Source organism: Saccoglossus kowalevskii, chromosome 9, assembly GCF_978046115.1.
Source record: "Saccoglossus kowalevskii chromosome 9, keSacKowa6.1, whole genome shotgun sequence".
In the NCBI taxonomy this organism is placed as follows: Eukaryota; Metazoa; Hemichordata; class Enteropneusta; family Harrimaniidae; genus Saccoglossus; species Saccoglossus kowalevskii.
Genome location: NC_140649.1, coordinates 19,842,539 through 19,865,419, shown reverse-complemented (window position 1 = coordinate 19,865,419; position 22,881 = coordinate 19,842,539). Strand labels below are relative to the sequence as shown.

General features: G+C 36.7%; 1 protein-coding gene and 1 long non-coding RNA gene across 2 annotated transcripts in view; both read right to left on the bottom strand.

Annotated features, from left to right (window-relative positions):
- LOC100375142 (adhesion G protein-coupled receptor L4-like) overlaps window positions 1-10,433 on the bottom strand; it is a 29,477-nt gene extending 19,044 nt beyond the window's left edge. The window contains exons 1-7 of the mRNA XM_085503280.1: window positions 10,257-10,433; window positions 7,846-8,115; window positions 4,150-4,215; window positions 3,409-3,750; window positions 2,904-3,102; window positions 969-1,078; window positions 157-306 (exon numbers count right to left, since the gene is read on the bottom strand). Coding sequence (XP_085359406.1) covers window positions 157-306; window positions 969-1,078; window positions 2,904-3,102; window positions 3,409-3,750; window positions 4,150-4,215; window positions 7,846-8,115; window positions 10,257-10,344 — 1,225 coding nt within the window. The 5' untranslated portion in view covers window positions 10,345-10,433. The remainder of the gene's footprint in view (window positions 1-156; window positions 307-968; window positions 1,079-2,903; window positions 3,103-3,408; window positions 3,751-4,149; window positions 4,216-7,845; window positions 8,116-10,256) is intronic.
- Window positions 10,434-11,018: 585 nt separating this feature from the next.
- LOC146738951 (uncharacterized) lies at window positions 11,019-22,396 on the bottom strand. The gene is made up of 2 exons (XR_014930392.1): window positions 22,251-22,396; window positions 11,019-11,076 (listed from the first exon to the last, which is right to left on the bottom strand). It is a non-coding gene; the product is annotated as an uncharacterized LOC146738951 (long non-coding RNA).
- Window positions 22,397-22,881: the final 485 nt, after the last annotated feature.

Here is a 22,881-nt window from a genome sequence, read left to right as displayed (position 1 = left end):
TGCTACTAGTCCATAGTCTACAATGGTCACCTTCTATCCAGTATAATCGGAGTCGGATACAGACGCTTTACCGAACGCCCGTTGTGATTCCAAAATGCATTCGCACCATTTACAGCTAATCCACAACTCCCCAATAAACAATCTGATTATCTGTACCTTCTTTCCCTTCTGGACAAAGTGCTGCCGCAGTCTGCCCTTCCCTGGTACGGGGCCATGTTGTTTCACCGAGAGAGACTGATTCGCAGTATTCCGGTACTTCGTTCACTGGAATACCTACAGGATCCGGATACCAATTGACATTTGGAGCTGAAAAAACAAAGTCAATTGTTGTACTTACATGCATCCATCTCTTCCGATAACGAGGTGTGATTAAAAATAGAACTGACGTCACAGTGGAAATACATACCGCATGTGGACAATGTGACAATGTTAATGTCGCAACAGTTAAAAATATTTAGTTTTTGTTTACTTATTCGGTTATCCGAATCGAAACGAACGAGTTTATGCATAATTAATGACATGATGTAATGTGACGTTAATTGTGAACTACGCTTTTTTAAAAAATACGCAATTAATAAGTTTGACAGTCAGCAAACCCAGGACAAAAAGTATGCAGGTTTCGCAAGTTAATTAAATGGCACACCTATCCGCGAGATTACTGCCAAGAGGAAAATACAAGTCAAAGTAATGCAATAAAAATGGCAGTGATTATTTAGGAACATCGACATTTTTTTTTGGATTTTCGAATTGTTCAATTAAACCGGGAGGGTCGTCACCTGCGCGTGCGCGGGAATTGAGTCCCAAGCGACGATAACAAACGCTAAAACGCAAAGGCTCATGGGTAGACGCTTGTTTGTAAATAATTACACGCTATGACCATCTGCAGGGTACGACTCCCCCGCTTTAAGTATATGCGGAGCTTCAAATGACGTATGGAAGGCGCATGATAATACGGAGAATTGTTATACCTTGTGCAACGCATCGATAACGTACTTCTAAGTATTTGTACGCTGCCGTACACGGGTCGCCAAAATAATGATTGTCGGCAGCCAGGCTACAAGTCGTCTTACCGTTGCACCTACAAACAGACCACATGGAACAGCTGTTAACACCTATTATTATAGCTCTCTCACTGTAACGCCACAAGTTACAGCGTGCCGCAATTTTGCGGTATTGTAATGGGTATTTCCATCCTACCATATTAGGAAATGCGAATTCCAAATATGGAATGATTATGCGCGTAGGCGTCTTGTAATGATAAAAACAAACATGGCAGCCCCCAGAGTTTGACCGGGCCCCACACAAAGAAGTTCTCTCAATCTGTTCTAAACTTTTTGTATTTCACCATTCCCATGATGTATCCTTGGGAAGAAAAGATGTATAATAATAAGGTTATTACGAGGATACCGAAAAGTCTGCACTCAGACAATACGCCGTCGCATCGACCTGTACTTTCTTCGTGCATACTTTTCGGTATCCTCGTAATAACCTCATAATAAATAATGTAGAAATTACAAATTCTTTCGTTTATCAAAACGCATCCACATGCAATAATAACAGAATGGCCATAATGTATGAATAATCAAACTATCCGACACGAGATACTTGAGACTGCGCGCAATTACTGCAATTCTCAACGATAATGAATAAATGGACGGGAAACTGATTTCACAACAGTGATTAATGAAGCGCTATCGCTGAGTAGTTGAGTTAATTTAATGCAATTATTCGCATTCTCTGGCGAATAATATTGTATTTGCAAAATATCAAGTATAGCGGACTTTGACATACGAAACACGTTTTACGTCATTGTGATATGTAATCACAGCATTTTGGTTTCAATGATCGATGATTGATATTAGACACGTGTTTGCACACGACGTGGAAAGGACAATTCATCATTAACATTCGATATTCCCTGAAAGTTCTGCAGTCGTGTTGTACAGTATTGTGCTTAAAATATGCCTTTTAACTGGAGCCGAATAGGTAGCATTTATCCTGAAGAAATTAACAAAGAAACACCTATAGAATAGGACTACGAACACAGTGCTTGTTGTTGCGGCGAGATACAAACCATGTGTATGTTTGTTAATTAAGTTTAATTGTCTAATTAGACATTATGATGTTTACAGTATTATTTCACATTCGCTGTATTATTTATATCCAGTTATAATACTTTGATGTGTAGTATTTCTATAGTTATTAGAGTTGATACGTTTTTATCACAGCTAATTGTCTATTTCATATAGTTAATCTATTATTACGATCACTGATAGGATCTCCGATTGACCTATCACATATTAAGGTCACAGGTCACGCGTAACAATGAAACGCGTGGCCCGTCATTTTAGCCACTGTTGTATTTACCAGTGTTCCGTGATCTACAGTTGAATAAACGTCAGTTTGATGTTTACTCGTGAACTGAAACTTTCTGACTACGTTACTGTTCCGGATACAGTTGCTATACCCACAAACCAATTTCTCACAACCAGAAGGGATGAATGTATATAACAAGGACTACTGTTTTAATGATAACCAAAGCTTTTAAGTTGTGACAAAATTGCTGACCGTAAACCTTTATTACAAACTTCGTAACACCATTATGGATATGTTATATATGAATAATTTGCCAGCTGTGTAATATTTTACGGAAAAAATGCATTTCTTTGATACATTTATGCGCATTTTTATGCAGGGACTCGTCACACTAAATCCGCCATATATTTGGACGTGTTCAGTACACAATTCACATTTCAAACTAGAGATCACCCATTGAATATCTAGAATGCAGGCAAGGGGTAGTTTTGTTGATATCAAATAATTTTAGGTACATGCGGAGTTTCTGGATTGCACAGTTTCAACTGCAGTGCTGCAATGATCTCCCACACACGTGTGATGCTCACCATTCAGATACAACAGCCAGGGATGTAATCGATCGGCATTCATTCGTATCAACTCCTTGGACACTGGAGCAGACATGTTTGCTCAGTCGACCGTAATTGGCATATTCTATAAATATTTTCGATCTTTCACGGTACATCTCACAGCTGATGTCCTGTCCACCGTCGCGTTCACACTCCACGGTTGGCAGAGTATGGGGTTCTGAAAATAAGACGCGATGTTCGAGTTGATTAGAAAGTGCACTGTCATATTCTCCATACTTCACACTCATTTTCTCGTGACGTTATGTTTCTCCCTGAATTCACTTCTTGGTTATATGACTTGGAGTCAATGAACTATATTTATATTGATCACATTGGGTTGAACATATATTGTAGTATGTATCACAGTCATGTGGTATTTTGTATCGGGTTGTATGATCTTCAAATATCGATTCGGAATAACAAATTCAGAATTTGAATTTTCAAAGTTAGATTCTAATTTCACACCACGCATAATAATTCTTACCACGGCATTCGTACACCACTTGCACATACTTAGAGGCACGTGGACACACGTCCACTTGGTATCCCATCACTGGCCGGGAAACCATAATGGCGCATTCTTGTCGCCCTTCGCAATGAACACCGAGGGCATACTTGGCCCGACTGCTGTTGAATTTACAGTCGTATACATTGATATCCAGATCGGTACTTGGACAGCCGGCGTGGCCTGGCATCCAACGCCCATACTGCGCGGATATGACGTGGATTTGTTTGGTGGACAGTGCGGCGTCTCCCGTGACATCCGATGAGCACTGTAGCGTCATCAGATCATTGTCACATGCATTCAGTGTAAAAGATATGGCGTCTATTACGTACATAGCAAAGAAGAGAAGAGAACAAAAAGTGTTATATAGATCCAGGAAATTAAAGATATAAAAATGATAAAAAAATAATTAAATAAAATCGATATAATCTGCAATTTCATTAGGAAATTTATATATAGATACGTTACGTTACGTTACATGAAGTAACTGATAGAACATAATACAATCTTAATGCCAATTTTTTATTTCATTACATGCACACGAACAACATAAAAAGAAGTATTTTATATGAGCATTTTTGATAGATGATATCTTTAACGAGATTAAGAAAAATAAGTACTTGATAGCACAACAATCGTTAATCCGCGGGGACCCATGATTCTTTTTTGTCAGAGTGTATTAACAACAAAAGCAGCAACAATCAATAATGATCTACGTACCTGGTTGTCGGTTTTCACAGTGATAGCCACCGAATCCAGGGGGACACAAACATTCGTATGTTCTTTCTGTTGCAAGCAAGAGTAACGGAAAATTTAAAACACAGTTATCAGTTTAAGCAAGTCCAATTAGGTGGTTTAAGACGGTTCATCACATTTTTATTATTATAATGAAAAAAAAAGAAGTCGCAGGAAAATGTTTCGAGATACAAGAGTCCAAAATGTCACGAAAATTTGTCAAAATCTTGCATGAATGAACCCTGATATTGTGAAACATTTTTAGAAAAATACATATGATTTAGTGAGTTATTAATTTATATTGTATACATTTGGAGGTGATTTTCCATAATGCGTTCCCATAACGCTTGTGATATTCCATCACATGCACAATAGTGGAAAAAATAATTGCTTTAAATAACGACATTTGGTAAAAACCGCTGCATTTCAAGATGAATGACACATTACAAGCCATCTAGACCTAGATGCCGTCTATCTTCGCGAAACTTTTCAGCAATCTACGAATAATAGTGAATCGGTCTGCAATGTTTTGAGCGGGCTTTACCTACAGGCCAGTCTGCGGTTGCGCATGGTAATGCAGTAAAGTCGTAGAGACAGCCAATCAGCGATGACATAGAATTATGTGTCAATTACGTAGTTGAAGAGCGATTCACTCGGTCATTCTTTAGTGTACTCGGAATGAATGGATTCCAGGCTACATGCTACCTCACTTTAAGGTAGAGATGCAGTTTATTTGTGAATTTAAATCAAAAATATTTTTTTTCGTTTTTTATATAGATTTTTATCTAAAGAACATTCTGTGAAAATTTGACCAATGAATTCTTATTGGAACACCGTTAAAATTGCTGTTTATTTTCTGGTTAAAAATTAAAAACACTCACATGTGGCAATGTTTATGTCCAATTGTCTCATTTGCATGAGTAATCAAATAACAGGACCTTTGATTGACAATATGCAAATCGGATTGTGCGGGTCGTAGTTCATTCAATTCACGCGCATGTGCAATTATTCTCAGATCAGTTATCACTCGCTAGCAAACCAAACATTATATTTCCTCAGCGTTTTTTCCTAGTTTTTATCATTACATTATTCGTGGTGTGAAAAGAAAGAGAGGTAGAAAGAAGATTCAGATGATTTCTACGTCGGAAGAAGCAAAAGCTACACTGAAGGCATCAGCCGAACGAAAAACAAAATCGATGTGAGCGTCCAAACGTGACTTTCCCTGAAGGCGTGAATCCGAGTTTCTGATTGACTGAGAGATTTTATTTTTAAATAATTGTTCTCAAAAAATAAACTGAGCATGTGAAGAATAATTTAACATTGTTTACAGTGATAACTGCTCATAGTCGAAACGAAGCTTACCCATTCACGCTGGTCACAATAAACATCATACTCTTGAATAGGCGTCAATGACTACGGTAAAACTTAGACTCTATTTTAGGCATCAGGAATGATTGAAATGTCCGAAAATGACGCCAAAATACACCTTAAAAGTCCCATTTTATTTTTTTCTAAATCCCATTCCGAATTTACGGCAGAATCTGGTCCCTCAAATAAGGGGCACGTGAGCTTTGATTCTAACCGGATATATTGCACTGGGTCGGGGAGATACAAACTTTCGTGTATCTTTTGTCCAATGGGTACCTGTACTTCGAACATTCGCAAGTTTTGCTAGGTGGTGCGAGACAGCTTTGTTTGCAACCGGACGAACTCCGTTTAATTCAATGAAGCAAACAACTGACAATGCTAAAATAAATTGCAGAGGTACGCTAAAATTAATTGAAAACAAGCAAATAATTTCAATGAAAAAGTAAATCACAGAGAGAGGTAACTTGATACATTAACAACTCTTTTGACGCGCTGACCGCTTCTCCGCGTCTGATGTTTTGTTTTCCTTGTCATAATACTTACTGATTGATGATTTTGTTTTGATTTTTGAGTTTTTTAGCCTGCAACTCGGCCACGACCTTTGCTCTTTCCGTGCAAAATGGGGAAGTTTACGTCAATTTGACGGACATTCCATTTTTTTTAAACTAACGAAGCACACTGTTTAGCACTCCTATTTTTTTCATTTGCCGAAAAAAACGACCGCTCGAAAATGCACCTTAATTTTGCACTCTTAAAACATGTCAGATTTCCAACACTAATTATTTATAACCGGTCGAAATTTTAAAACTTTTACGTTAGGAGCTGGAGCTCTCTTCTTGCAGGCGACCGTCGCCGATAGTACAACAGCATGTTCTGTACGTACATCCGTGCGCTGATTGCGGAAAAATAAAAAAATTGCCTCCTTAAAAAATGAACAGAATTCAAATATTTCTTTTAACAAATATGTTACAGTGGGAAAAATGGGATTGGAAACGATGAACAAAACTTCTGTGCCTCGCGTTTCGATTCTAGGATTACGCGATTATTCATTATTGTGCGTTCGCTTCCTGGAGTTGGTTCTCAATACTACATAAAAATCATCGAGGATAAATAATTTAATATCCCACTTTGTACTCTTCACGGTAAACCATAGGCTCTGAAATACTCGTAGATTTTTTATTGAAAATACATCGAAGAGAAGCCATGATGTTTTGATCGTGATAAAGGGTCACCTTCCTAGGACCGCCCCCTGTTTAATAATTCATGAGATGACGTCATATTTACTGGCCATTGCCACGTGTTTTTACCGACCCCATCAAAACACTGGTATGGATGACGTGTTTCTGATTTATATATTCAAGAGCAGTTGTTCTGGTCCAACGATTTTACATAAAATGTTTATGTCTATACGTTAACTTTCAATTTCAATAGTCTAGAAAGTATGACAAAGTATGACAAAGCAGTAATTCCCGGTTTAACGCGCAAATATGCAAATTAGCCTTTTTCTCGTCTTCTATTTTTGGTGAATTTTTGGGGTTTAAATTAAAATAGCTGATAAACGCTTTGGCCATTTGCCTCGAAATTTTCACACATTATTGACAAGGTGTTCCCCCTTCAAAATGCGTCCGGATAGTTTATTACGGAGAGTGGAACAAAAATAACAAGTCCGCAATTAACATGGATATATAAATTATGCAAAAATAGAAAAGAGTGAAATTTGAGGTCATGCTGTGCGACTTTGAAAGCCGTTAGAGAGATGAGTGGACGCATTTGAATTAGTAGTATTATACCAAGGTATCCAGTGATGCAATTTTACCCACAAACGGACTTGAAGTTTTTAAGCTATTTTTTTAAAACCACTTTTGTCCAAAAAAGCATATTTTTGACCCAAAATTAAAAACGCATTCTGGATATTTAAAATAAAGACAAGTTTTACAAAGTTTGTATAATAAGCTTTCAGAAAATATATAACATGTTGGATATATAATACCATCTTCATTGTCTAATTACTCAATTAAAAAACAAGCCAAATAAACTGCATCTGTACCTTAAATGAACGTTCGTCTATACGGTATATTTTTTCAATATTTACTATTAGCTAGATACCAAGTATGAACATGATATAATTGTCACATATCACCCTATTTTCAATACAGTCACAATTGTCATATAATACACGGTAAGGCGCACCCCTTTATGATGACGCGCTTTTGTGACGTAAATTGGCACAAGAGACGTCATTTTGACGTCACAGAAACGTTTCGCCGCTGGCGGGTGTGATTATTGGACATGCGCATTAGTGATGCAACCCACCTTCTATGATTTGTTGAGTACTGAATTCACAAATGAAATACTTCTGCACACTGCACCGACTGGCCCTCCAACGGAAGTCTTGGTCCTCTAGATACTGCGTATTGAGCTCTAAACAGTTCTGAACGCGCGCGTTTGTCCCAGGCGCCGTGGAGTACGTGGACGCATCCCAGCTGGTAATTATGCGGTCAGTTCCGGTCCACACCCAGATCCCTTCTCTAGCAATGTCGTTTCCTCCAGTCCAAAACCCAGTAGTTTTCTGATCGGTGGAGCCTAACAAGATCAAAATAATATTGGGGTGAAGTAAATAAAAAGTAACAACAGCGGTTGTGCAACGCGCATGGAATTCCGTGTAAACAGACAATGTTTGTTACACACGCGTTGTATACGTCACTCAGGACCCATATCGACCCATGGCATGAGTGCTGCTCTTCAACAATACACATAAAATGAGGTTATTACGAGGATACTGCAAAGTATGCACGAAGACAGTCGAGCGGAAGTATAGACCGACGCGCAACAGATACTTTGCTATATTCTCGTAATAACCTTATTATTATACATCTTTTCCTTCCAGGAAGCATGTGAATGCCGAAATTCAAAAAACGTTTAGAACAGATTTAGCAAACTTCTTCATGTGGAGTCCGGTCAAATCCTAGTGGCAGCCTTTTTATTATTAAAGGACGCTTACTCCGTAGTCATTCCATATTTGGAAAACACATTTCCTAATATGGTAGGCTGAGAATAATTCGTAAAATACCACAAAATTACGGCACGCTGTTACTTACTTATGGCGTTTGCAGTGACAGATGTATAATAATAACGCACATTGACGCGACCGTGACGCGAGTGTAAGATTGTCGACGGTAAGCGTTCTGGCGTTATGGCACATTTGTTGTTTCGGACATAACTATGATTAGTTCCAGTTCCAACTCTCTTGACTTGTGTTGACATAATGCCAATGTAAACGTATAGAATAGCATGGCAACATTTCAGATAATTTTTGTGTGTTAGTCTGTATCTCACATCATCTGTAACCATATTTTAAGTTTTTCACCGTAGTCATAAATTTCTTACCAAAAGCCAAACATCTCCGTAGATTACAGCATAACTAGGATTTCAGCGTCAGTTTTTATGTCGGTGATTCGAATACGACCTTATTGAGAAATCCAAATGTATATGAAGCACTGATAATTGGGATTGATCTGCGGTGAACACACTTCTATATCTATTTATTTCACTCATTATGCCACCTTGACAGTGTCAGAAAGAATTACGAACACATGACGTTACGCAGCCAGGTTAGTTAACGTGCACATGGAGCAGAATTCAAAACAGCGTTGTATGGTGGGTGTTTTGATTGCCCCGACAAATAATGACATGAGCGAATCTGACACGAACACCTTAACCCTTAAATACGGTTCATGACCCTCAGAACCTTCAATCAAAATATAACGGACAAGATAACATTGAATTACCCGAGGAAAACGGAGTTATCGAGTCATACTTATAGAAGTCGAATTCTTTACTATGCAACTCATGGGAAAAAAAATTCCATTGTAATTGTTCGTTTTCAAGAATCCATTAGAGGAAAAGCTTCTGCAATATCAGATCTTACAATATGGTTAATACATTTCGCAATGTACAGTGCAGAAAATTCAACGAGATTCATCTTGTAGTGAATAGTACATACTAAGACACCGCAATGCATCATAGGAGAAAGTGACAGTACCTCACCAATTACCTATTATACAGTGATATCATCATACACTGGATGAAACATTCATTTCAAAATGAGTTTCATCAAATCACGAGATCGCTATTATTCATTCCATTATACTGATGGATTCGAACACAGAACTTATGAAAACCTATTTTGATATATGCTCGGTGGTTCGACATTACATGCCATTCGTGGTACTCAGACGACTATGGATAAAATCTGATAAAAGGGGAAGAATCATAGCCATTGTGAACATTACATTTGTTGTTGTATTCCTCGTTTTAATCGTATTGGAATAAGTAATGGGAGTGATTAAAAAAGCTGTGTTGATGTGCCTTTTTCATATCACAAATTAGCCGTGTACGTTGAAGTACGATATTTGCATGTCCATGTGTTACATCTGAATACATGTCGTACTTTTCAAATGCGGCAAATGTGTTGAAATAATGAAAGTTTGAATAGAATTTTACTGATAGGGGACATAACAAGCTCAGTGCTAATGGCAAATCCTTAAATAGTTAACCTACACAGACCAAATGAAATAGGTAACTGTATGTGTCGGTGCACATTTCGTTCTTTGCAAAACAAGTTACATTTTCCTTATTATCCAGAGTCAAACACGTCTTCTCAATTTTATGAATTTGGTTTTCGGTCTTGGAGCTTTCGCAGCGACAAGCATTACTGAACTCACCGTACAGTTCATTTGCGATAATATACGACTTGATCACATCCATTTCGGTTTCAGTTTCCATAGAAACCAGACTGGCCGACATCGTCATACACGCGACGTTGGCATCTTGCCACGTGCGGGAGGTTCTTACAAACTCGTAGCACGAACTACCATGGCACGTGACGGGGTTCACATAACCGTGCGCTGCAAATATAAAAAGTAACTTTTCCGTTAGACTCTAAGGTTAGATTCGTTCTCACAAGCTGTGATATTTTTTTTAAATCCCTGTTGCTTAAACAAATGCGGTGTAGGAATTGCTTATAAAATCTTAACGGAGATAGGCACTCATAGTATTTAGTATGTATTGATTATGTGTATAATTTAACAGAAGGAATTAATCTATGAACTTACCGTCTTTTGTTGCTGCATGAAAAAAAATATTCCAAAAAACTTACAGGTTAGAGGTTTAAAAAACGCTGTTGCGCGCAATGATTTAATATGTTCTAAAGGAGCTCGCTGTTATTATGTTGTGGGACCCTGTGTGCAATTTGAACAATACATATAAATATACGATTACATTTGTAGATTTCATAGGGCGAATAACGTTGATGCGCACAATGAAATATTAATCGTCAGTGGTATGTACACAGCGAAAAGCAATTACGCAAAACGGAAGTAGTTCCATGAGAGTTTGAATCAATTCATCGAGGCGTGTGATTGAGTGAGAGTAGTTATATATCTGTGATTACATACTAACCCAGCATATTTATACACGTCCCTTCATTTTGACAAGGATTTATGGAGCATTGCACCGCGTTAGGGTCGAAATCCACCGTCGCCCCTGAAAGGAAAAAGACACATGTGCGGTTACTATTTGTTTTGTTCAAAAACGGATGTTCCTCTGAGTCGTAGAAGTTGAATAATGATCACAGCTGTCGATCAGAATATAATGCAAGCAGAGCCAAATCATTAGTTTAATTGCAATTACACGATACCCCAAGCGACTGCCACTTCCATTTGATAATCGGGTTTATCAGACAAGATTAGTGAATTGTCTGAGTTGGGTTGTGCTACAAATAAACCAATTTTAAGAGATCGACTGTCGTCAATTGTAAGGTCATTAGGACTGAGAAATATAGTGCCGACTTCGCATGCCAAATCAAACTCATTTACGGTTTATTTTCTGAATATAAGCTTTATATTTCAGTATTTGTTTGCAGATTCGAATATCACTTAACAAACTAGTGTTGCATAATAATAATTCAATAGGCGCATTCGTCGCATGCAAAGTGCATTATGTTCACTTTGCAGCTAACTAACGAGAACCAAAACACAATAAATAAAAATGTCTACTTTATCGTGCACGCTTCCCGTCAGTTTTCATATTTTAGATTACTTGGGGAATAGACTTTTTTTTTACACAACTGTTGTGTAAACGGCGTCATTGTTGACAGTAATCGATACTATAGTAGCAGATACTGATTGAGTAAACTGGACTATACTATACATACACGATATTTGAGGAGTGTCTAATTCATCACGTCTTACCTCCTTTGTAATCGAACATCCCACACATTAGCTTCGGTATTTTTAATTATTATCATTATCAAACTTACGTTTTCTTAGCATCTGATGCATATCATTATTTGATACAATTCACTTCAGTCACCTTTTTGAATATTATGCGTTAAGGCATTTTTATGACGTTTCTTTCGAAATAGTTTTCTTGCCCACAATATAACACCGTACGAAGATTATCTCACTTGTAATTATATATTATAGTTCCGATATTTTTTTAATTAGCTAAGAGCTGTTTATATTATGAGAACGCCACCTTCAAAGTCAAAGTGTTACATTGTTTCAACAAAATCAAATCAATCAAAACATCGGATGGAATATTTTGGTTTGTAAGCTCGCCACATTTCACGACATTTTTTATGATTTTTACTTTTTGCGAAAGAATGTGAAATTTTAATGATCCTAGAATTCAGAACTATATTTAATAATGATCTATTCATGAATATGCATCGGAACGAATGTTTGCCAATATTCATTATTTATCCAAGCCACACCTGTATACCTATCACCAAAACAAACACAGATACGATGTGTATAACGTGACGGCAAACAATTGGGATTTGTCATGTCTATTGATTTGAATTGCTGTAAAAATTTACTTTTTTATTTTTCAAAATTGGATCTTGACTAGTGGCCGAAATTAACGACTTCATCGCCAACGATATGAATCAATCTTTATGTGAAATGTGACATGACGTATTTTCATATACAAAAGTACACATGTTTAAGAAGAGGAAGTAGCTCAAAATAGGCTTGCAAGTGGAAGTCAGTTTAACCAATTACCGGCGCTCGATTGTAAACGGAAATAAGTTTGCAGTCGGTAGGAACAATATACATCTGCTTTGCCTGGAGCTATTCTGACACGGCGAAAAGACGGATAATTGCCATTATTGCAGAGTACGGGAAGTATGCACATAAATTGCGTGTATGCACAAATAACGAGCGACATCAGCTTGTTAACGGTTCTCAGAAAACCTGAAACAACGCTCTTGGCTAGTATTCTATTAATAAATACAGTCAAATATTCCAATTGATGAGGCCACGCAGAGAACCCGTCAATACATCTGAATACAAGAATCGCATTATCAGATCAAATGACGTTCTCTACAACACGCGGAAAATACAAATTTGTTTGGTATATATATTCGATCAATTGAAAAATGAAATTATCAAGTTAAAAACAGACTCTTTTAGAAAAGGCAGTTATGCGGTTATTTTTCAAATTAACCCCTTTTGGTGTGAATGATAGTAAACATTTTTGTAATAATGCAAACGTATCATTCGTTTCACAACTACTTAAAATATATTGCATAAACGTGATTGAAATCGACCTCTGAATTGAACTCTACTTCGCAGGTACACGACGTGTACAGATTCCGTGTACAGATCCCGCTGGAGCCTATATACAGCAATCCAAATGTCACCCTCAACCCGATTATAATGGCACAGCGGGTTAATAATGTGATAGTTTTCTTTTAGAAACCAATATCCCTAATGTACTTCTTGTGTGTGTGTAATCCGTAAGCGAATTCTAATTTTCATCAAATGACACACTGACACAGCTATGTACAAATAACCACACTGTTTGCGAGTGAAATTTCCCTGGGGAAAGTAACGTAACTTATTGACATTTTAATAATTCCACTAATTATTAATAATTAATTAGAATTAAGATTCAACGTGTGATATCATGTGTAAAATTTCAAACCATGTACCTAGTTACTCGCCAAACTTACTCAGTGACAACTTAGTAGGTTCCTCCTACGAGGTACATTTAAAAATATGAACAAATTTTTTTGAAAACGCGATGTATTTTGGTTCTCAAATAGTGCTCCACTCTCTTCCATTATCTTGTCCCCCGTTACGAAAATCTTGATTTTACATAGATAATCATTAGAGTAGACGTCATGATGAGAAGGTGTGGGACCATATTGGCGGATATCTTGTTTGCGCATGTGCAGTTTGGCACAGGCCCGTGACATCACACGTGATGGCATGGTATGGACAACACGATTATCAGTTTACAACAGAGCGGATGGCTGACAACTGCATCCATCAACAAAAGTACATGACAAAATTAAATCCGCATTTGTCTGAGTTTGGTTATTACACGTGTAGAATTGGTCATCCATCATAATCTGTCAGTAGAACACCAATAAGACAAGTCGATATGTACAACTATGCAATTACCATCAAGCCTGATTCATCGTACCTTCTCTATTATAACTAATTGTCCTCACAATCTGTCATTATAGTCTCGTACATGTGATTTTAGTAGTAGTGCGGCAAATAATTTATTTTCAGTAAAATGTATATCATTTCGATTGACAATCGCCAAACCAAGTTATGAACGTTTAAATCGTTTGGCTCGGTCTCCGAGTATTATTAAAATGTCAACATTGATATTTTTAATCCTTTATCTCATTTATTGTGCATTTTAAATTGAGATCAACAAGATTACAAACAGCTTTTTAGTTGGAATTTTATCACTGACATGGCAAGAAGCGCAAATAACAGTGCAGAATATAAAATAGAAGCAGCATAGCGGACGAGCTCAAAAATCTACCATATGCCATATATGTATAAGCTTGGTTTAGCGGTGAGCACTTTTGCTTTCAAGGGAAGTACGTTTTGTCGCATGGTTCAATTCTGTTACCTATATAGTTTAATTTCCATAGGGCCCATATACTCAACACACTGAACAAATTGCTCCGTGACTTCAGTAGGCGTTCACTGTCTTTTACGATAAGCCGAATATATGACTACTCCTGACGGGCGCGGTATACAATGTTATGAATAGAGGGCAAGGGTGATATATGCACGCGTCGGCGAGTACAATTTAAAACTGAACTAAAACTATCCTATGTACTAGCACAAATCAAAATGACAAATCGATTAACGGTCGTAAGCACCAGCACAACACAACACAACGCGAGTTAATAATTCGCGGCAACTAATTGGAGCTAAACAGTCACATATGAAAAGAACCACTATAATTTTATTGTCTTATATACACAATCACGGCGTTTACGTACGACTGAATGCATTTACAGACAAGTCCATTTCTCTATATGATGAACGCTTCGGTAAATACGTAGTTAGTTAGGATTGGATTAGTTCAACTGGGATATAGTTATTGAATTAGACCTGTTCTTACAAATGATTGAAAACAATCACAGGTATACGTATACACGTCGAACAAAATCGAATCTTTCTATTTTGATTAACAGAAATACGGCCAACATAAGTTTATATCTAAATTGTTGGCGTACGTCGTTACTGTAAGACGAACTATTCGTGTTCTTCATTGACTGCCTAGTAGTATTGGTGGATTCAAGATAAATAATGCTGAAAGTTGCTCTAAATAAAACGTGGATGTTTAAATTACCGCGAAATATAGGGTACATATTAGAATCACCGCCACACCATTATTAGTCCCAGTTCGGACGCCGTCCGCAAACGGGGACTTACGTGCGTATGTGCGTCGGACCTGTATCTTTGATATGCCTAGACCGATTACATTCAAACTTCACACATACATCATGCATATGCAGATCAATGCGTTTCACGATCTGGTACAAGATTGACAAATGGCGGTCATTTTTGTTCTGACAAATCGTCAAAAATCAAGCATTTTTTGCATTCCGGAAACGGATCTCTTGTACATACATTAGACATTATGGCTCCCTGATACACGCCATTTTGTCAGATGAGATTCACGATGACTGACTGGCGGCCATTTTGTTTTATTGAACGCGGTTCCAGAGCCATATCTCGGACATTCTTTGATTGATTATGTTCAATTTTTTTTATATTCATCAAACATCATGTCATAGATATACAAAAGTATTGGTTTGACGCTCCGATCCAAAATGGTCGAACGGTGGCCCTTTTGGTTTTAATTAATGCTGCTCCAGACCAATATGTAATATGAACACGAACTCGTTTGACGATTAAATAACAAGATGACTGAAAGTTAATCATTTTAATTTTAAGAAAATCACCACAACGGGGACTGTGCTATGTATGGCTTGTTTATATATTGTTTAAACACAATTTCCAAATATATTTTGTATTATTAATGATCGCAATCGATTTTACAAAATGTAGAATGAGAATGGCTTTTGCGCCTAAAACAGATTACAACCAGACGGTCCCTGGATTCTCTGATCATATCATATTTCAAAATTTACTAGGTTCTAGTTATTCCCATCTGTCAGTCAAGTTTGCATCATTTATGTAGCCTGATATAGGACCATATTTAAACGCATTGTTTCCAATTTCTTGAATGAATATTGACACATATCACACAACGTAGAACCACTCATTAACAAAAACACAGACAGACAAGTACATTAAGAAGTGTTGCCTAACATGTCATGAATACATTTTGTCACCGTAAACCATAATTAGTTCTATGGCAAATTTCCAATTAATTGTAAACAAACGCTCCCCAACGTCTTTGACAGACTTCACTCACGAGTCAATCATGTACATCAATTGACAAAAAACGCCACATCAGCCCAACTATTCGTATGCGAGTTATAAATGCTAAGAATACTGGTTGATGGCATACAGTTAGTGGCATTTGGAGTTGTGATTAATAATGCAACGGGAGTTGAAGTAAATTGTACAGCTCGGTTGAAACAATTCGGATATTTATCGCGATTCGTATTCATGTAGCGAAGCATGCCAGTGTAAAGTTTGCGATTTGCGAACCCAAATTGCACATTTATCGGATGCAATTATGAGGAACAGCTTTCACAGACGACGGAAAATGATCCCGATATGTGCTCAGCAGACTAATTCAGCCACACGATCAAACGACTTTCAAAAGTTGCAAGCCATCATGTTGAATTCTATTTGTAATGCGGTGTACATCATTCTGAAAAACCGATCTCCCATCTCAATACTTCCGACAGAAACGAATACTAACGAAGTGCTGCGGCTGCATACCACGCATACTTATCTGAGTTTGCCTATTGGACATTATGACAAGAGAGGAAACGTACAGTAAGTCATCACATGCAATGACAAGTACGAACTATCATTCATTCAGTCATCCGCGAAATGGTGCCGGGAATTGCGCACTCGTATCAGTGTGTTTAACGCACTAGCACATAATGCACAAAGTGAGTTGTAAATCCAGGTGTTACTTCCTTTCCAAATTATGAATAATAAAAGAAAGATATACACGGATATTGAATTTCTGAGTGCTTTTGAAAAAAATAGATCTAGCTCTCGTGAAATCGGGGCTCAATCTAATACTGTGCGTCGTAAATGTAAGCCTATTTGTGGTGTTTTTCAGATTTGATAAAAGCTTATAGAAATGTTGACACGAATGATAACCGTTGGCTCTGGGCAAAGCTTAATCTAAAATAACGTCATCGTTAATTATTAACAACCTGCATGGTACTCACACCTATTTAACTGAATATGAAGCGAAAAGGTATGATTAAAGCTCCCCGTTGTCGCGTAGCGCGTGATTCATTTCCGCGTAATCAAACACGCGTTGTATATAATTAGCATGTGACCAATATCGAACGCCGCGCTTCGTCGACTATTTGTCTATATATTATAATGACAATAGCGCGATTAAAAATGTTAAAACGTGATATTAAACTCACATTCAGATGTGACACCTGCCCACAGATACCATAAATCGGCGAAATGTTACGGAAATTTACATTTATATCAAAAATAACAGGTAATTCGAGAAGAGTTATTTCAACATTGAAAGAGTGACACATTCCACTCCCGGCGCTCGCTAATTTCGACGTACAACAGAAAGTGTGCATGAACCCTTTTTAATTATAACGTAACAAATTAAAACTGCCATACAATACGAAGAAAAGAATAAATTAGTATATTGGATCACATTATACTTTATTTTCTGAAAGCATGCCTGTTGGGTGTGAAGTATGAAAATACCTTAATACTTGTATACAACACCTATTAATGTGAATCGCAAAGGTTAGTTTCATTTGCGCACGTGTCCTAGTCACTTAAATCAGTCAGTCTTAATTAAAGGAAAAAAAAATCGTTTTTTTTTTAAACGTGACGCATTGCAATTAAAGTGAATATTGTTGAATGTAAATAAGCCCTTAAGATGTTATGACCAATCGATATTTCAATCACGGTATGAATAACACAGTTGAAATACGAAGCGAAACCATGTTAATTCCTACGAACCCATTCCAAAAATCATATCCATGTTCTCAAGCCGTCCAAGTGTAATGCACGGAATTATTGAATGGACGTGGATTGAAATATCTAGTATTGTTTTCGGATTACAACAATCAATGACCAAAAATCTTCTTGACATGGAATGTTCAATTATAGTTTGTCAAATAGTATCACATTAAGTATTGAGAGAATTATTCCATCTAACAGCGACGTTAAACTTCGTGAATATGACTATTACAGGAACATGTTTCTAGATCGTCAATCAATCTGTCAGTCAGTTAATCTGTCAGTCAGTCAGTCAATCAATCAATCAATCAATCAATCAATCAATCAATGAATCAATGAATCAATGAATCAATGAATCAATCAATCAATCAATCAATCAATCAATCAATCAATCGATCGATCGATCAATCAATCAATCAATCGGTAAGTAGTCACTCACTAGCTCGTCTAATCGGACCAGTCAGACCAGTCATCTTAAAACGATAAGTTATATACGTTTTTATCGTACGAAACTGTCAGATAACACCTATAATATTAACACCCAATTTTGTCTGCAGCCAATAACAAGAGTAAGTAATATTCATATTCATCGTACGAAAATTAGACCTGTCAGCTAACACCTCTATTACAAAAAAAACAATTTGGTTTGCTTTCAATAATGGGAGGTCGTGACCCTACTCTAAGTACACGCTTTATAATAATTGTTTGGATGAACTCATTTGCACTAGAACGATTTGAATTAAGTTGGAAAATCAGCTTCTCAAATCTTGTATAAGGATGAACTTCCAAAGATGTGAGAACGTTTCAATCGTAAATGTTATGTAGATCTGATCTACGAACGCATCGTACCGACTTGGCCAATTGATAACCACGTTGTAATATTCAGTCATCACGGGTGTTGGTGTATGTACGTTAACTATAAACATGATTAATTAAGTTTCACATTGAAGGTGTGATTTCCACATAATAAAGTTCCCCGAAAAATAATTAATCCGTGACAATCAAAGTATCACAAGATAATTTCTTTTTTATTTGATATTACAAACTTATATCATACACATGCAGGACAGATCTCAACAATGGATTGCCGAATTTCAAAAATAAAATAACATTACACAACTTGTTCTGTATATATTTTATTTCGAAGATAAAGTTTTAGGTAAGAAACACAGAAAGTAGAAGCTATTCATATAATTATTGCAAACCGTACGTAATTATTGATACGGCACTTGAACTTGTCATGGAAGGTAATCAACATACCATTTTCTCGAAATAACACATTTCAGTTTTAGATAAAGAATCACCAGAGACTTAGATGACTGGATTTGACAGACTTACTATAGAAAACGTTCATGCATTGATTTACCTAGTTCAAGCAAATTAAACAAGAGACATGTGAACATTGATCGACACTTTTGTTCGGAGAACTGACTTTATCTGTGCATCGGATATGATGGTTACCTAACACAACATTGCCCACGGCATGTTTGTCACATCAAATATAGCGTGTTGCACTGTCAGTCACAACTAACTCTTTGATGGAAAACAAACTAATTTCAACTCCACCGAGAAACAGAGACATGATTCCCTAAGAGAAATAAAGATACTAATTGAGGTGAAACAGACAGTTAAATAATTTGCATATTCAAACTAACTATCGGATACACAGACAAGTAACTAAATGAGCGACTGACTGCATAGTTCAAACCGAGCAAACAATTTGGCAACTTATTGATATTCTTTCCTAGTCTAAAGAAATAAGAACAAAAGATTTATATTTTGCCATTGGTGGTTTATATCACTAAAGTGTCTACCAAAGGCATCACTACTTCACTCAGTCACATTCTTTGTCCTTCTTTTGCGCTAGTAAGCATTAATTGTGCAGAACATATGCAAATTTCACCAAACGATCAACAAACTTCAAGTTGTATACTGTAAATACGTCTGAAAATTAGACCTTGCTCGGCTGTTGTTGAATGAAGGTGTCAATTATACGGCAGATATAGACACATTAAATAACAAAAGCAACACTTCCCAGTAGATCCAAACCACAACATGGTAGAACACCCACCATCTACTAAGCTGACATCCAAACATATATTAGTGTTTTCTGCACTACGCACATCATTGGATATTGACAAAAGTAACTGTACATTTGATTTGCATTCAATAGGCAGAGTATGTTTATTCATTGACAATAAGGCTATACGAAGAGTTCCACCCACCGTACCCTGCAATATACGGTAGCGACTATGCAAATTTGTTTTAATGTGTCGATTTAAATATGTTGTTGAAATGACCAACCAATAGTCGATTTCAAATCTCGGTATATGTCAGGGGAGTGTTGTAATAGGACATGAAAGTAGATTATTGACATTTCTTTATGGTAAAATTGAAATACATTCAGGCAGAAAAATATTACCATGGTTATTAGTTTACATTCGTATCCACAAACCACAATAGAATATTTGCTTAAATAACCATCATATTATTTCATTATGATTTACAGTTTCAATCATTTCTTTCCACATACTATTATATGTTTCCAACAATCACAACGTAAATGGGAAAAAATGTGAGAAAGAAATTGAGGAATATGTTCCTTATATTAAAATATATTCAATATATATAATAATACTGGATTACCTGACAAACCGTTAAATATGTGATCAATGTCAGTTCTCTGTTGACGGTGACAATTGAAACGACTTCAATGTAATATTCAATTCAGAACTAATAGTACCACATGAGTAATATTGGGTGACTTTTTTTAATGAAGCCATTAACAACGTTTTCATTTCTTGCACACTGAGAAATGTTTAAAATAAGGTATAGCAGAAACAAATACGAGTAGTCGGACATCTTTTTATTAAGATCATTGTGAGTTTATGTTTTCTTAGTCACAATAATATATGAGAAGGTGGACGTGGCTCTTTTAATTAAGAGCTTTCATAAAAATCGAGATAATGCGTCAACAACATTTGTTTAAAATAAAATTTATTTTTCATTTTACAATTTATTTTTGCAGATTTTACTTGCAAATTAACACTACATGATATGCACAATCAACGTGTTTCCATTTATTGCTCAATGTCTCGTCTGGTTATATAATGGACCAACGCAGGTGTCTAGTTATACACCCTCGTGCATATTACAACACCTAACTACGCAATACATGAGTAAATAACATCGAACTATTCCCTATATACACATATCTCGATGTTATATAGCATTAAGCCTACGCGTGTATTAAGTGCAGTTTTGCATGGGCTTCGCTGAGCCAGGAACAAACAGAGAACGCCATACAATATTGCGAACATATATAGCTGATGAATCGACTGGCTGAATTAAGAAACTGCAGGGTTAATCAGTACATCCAGAAATAATACCGTGACAAAGTTATACCGACAAACGCTCATATTAATTTGCACTACGGAAGACACGGAACTGCCCAAAGGCCAAATATATGAATCGGGTAGTAACAAATGTTATCACAATTTGAAGTTAATCCAAAAGGGTATTTGAAGTCTCTTTTAATTTAGCTATGAGTGGTCGTCGTCCTGTAGTTAAGTGCACCGGGAAGTTTGGTAAAACATATAGTAGTGCACCGCACCGCACGCATAGCTGTTAAGGTCACGCTGGTAGCACCTCCATCGACAGGCAATGTATGTAAAACGCGCGCGCGCGTGCGTAGTAGTGTTGATTAATGATTAATGTCATGAATTATTCACAGGTAGTTCGTTATTGTTGCTAAGCAATTAACAGTTACTTTTGCTTACCCGCTTTGAAGAATCTTAACGATTATATGGAATGTAGAAAACGTGTTTTATAGTTCGATTTCCCGGTTACATCATCTACCTACCGCGTGCGGCGTAATATAGTAAACGCGTCATTCGTCGCCTGCATTTAATAGATGTCACAAATTAATGTGACCCTGAATGTACATCTAAGTGGTATCGAAGAACAGCGCATGAATGGAAAACTCTTTCAATAAGTTGACCACGCAGACACAGTTGAAAAGGGCCACTTAGGTTCAAAATAACGCTACAAACAGTCATATTGCTATATTGACAGGATTCATTGCATAAATAGTTTGCTGTAATGTTTCTTTACAACGCGAATTTCTGTTTACTTTTTAAAACCCCGTTTTATAGACCATGCAAAGTGGGGCGACTGTGTGTTCAATAGCATAATTTGTTGTATTCTATTGAATAAAAATCATAGCAAAAAATGGTCTGCCCTTACCTTTGCTTCGGTGAATAGCGAACAACACTCTAATAAGGAACACATTGAAGACAAGGTCTGTCAACCTCCGTCCTGTCACGATGATCATTTCACTTCATTCAGCCAAGGTCTACCTCTCTATGAAATGAACTGCGAAATAATGGTACCTGCAAATGGTAAAACATCACGGATCAGCATATGAATAGAAATGTTCAAAATAGTTTCACCCCCCAACAAAATATTATCTGACATACTGCAAAACACATACATAGAATCGGATGCCTTAACAGCTGCGTTGCTCTGGTCGGTGCATAAGTCTTGGATGCAAAGCACAGGAAATATATGTTATGCAAATTTTATGCAAATGCTCCGTGACGCGCCATCACACTAGTAACCTTATTGGACATACCAATAAACGTCAGTACGATATTTGCATTAAACAAACGACAACATTATGTGGGTATATTTGTACTATCGGGGTTTATTTATTTATTTTATTTGTTTTTCCCATTCTAGACTGTCTATATACACAAATTAAACATAAGTTTATAAATGGTTCAACGAAATTACTATTAAAAGACAGCTTGACGGGGATACTTACAGGAACTAGTCGGAAATTTAAAAGGCCGGCTCCAAAGTACAGATTCGCAGT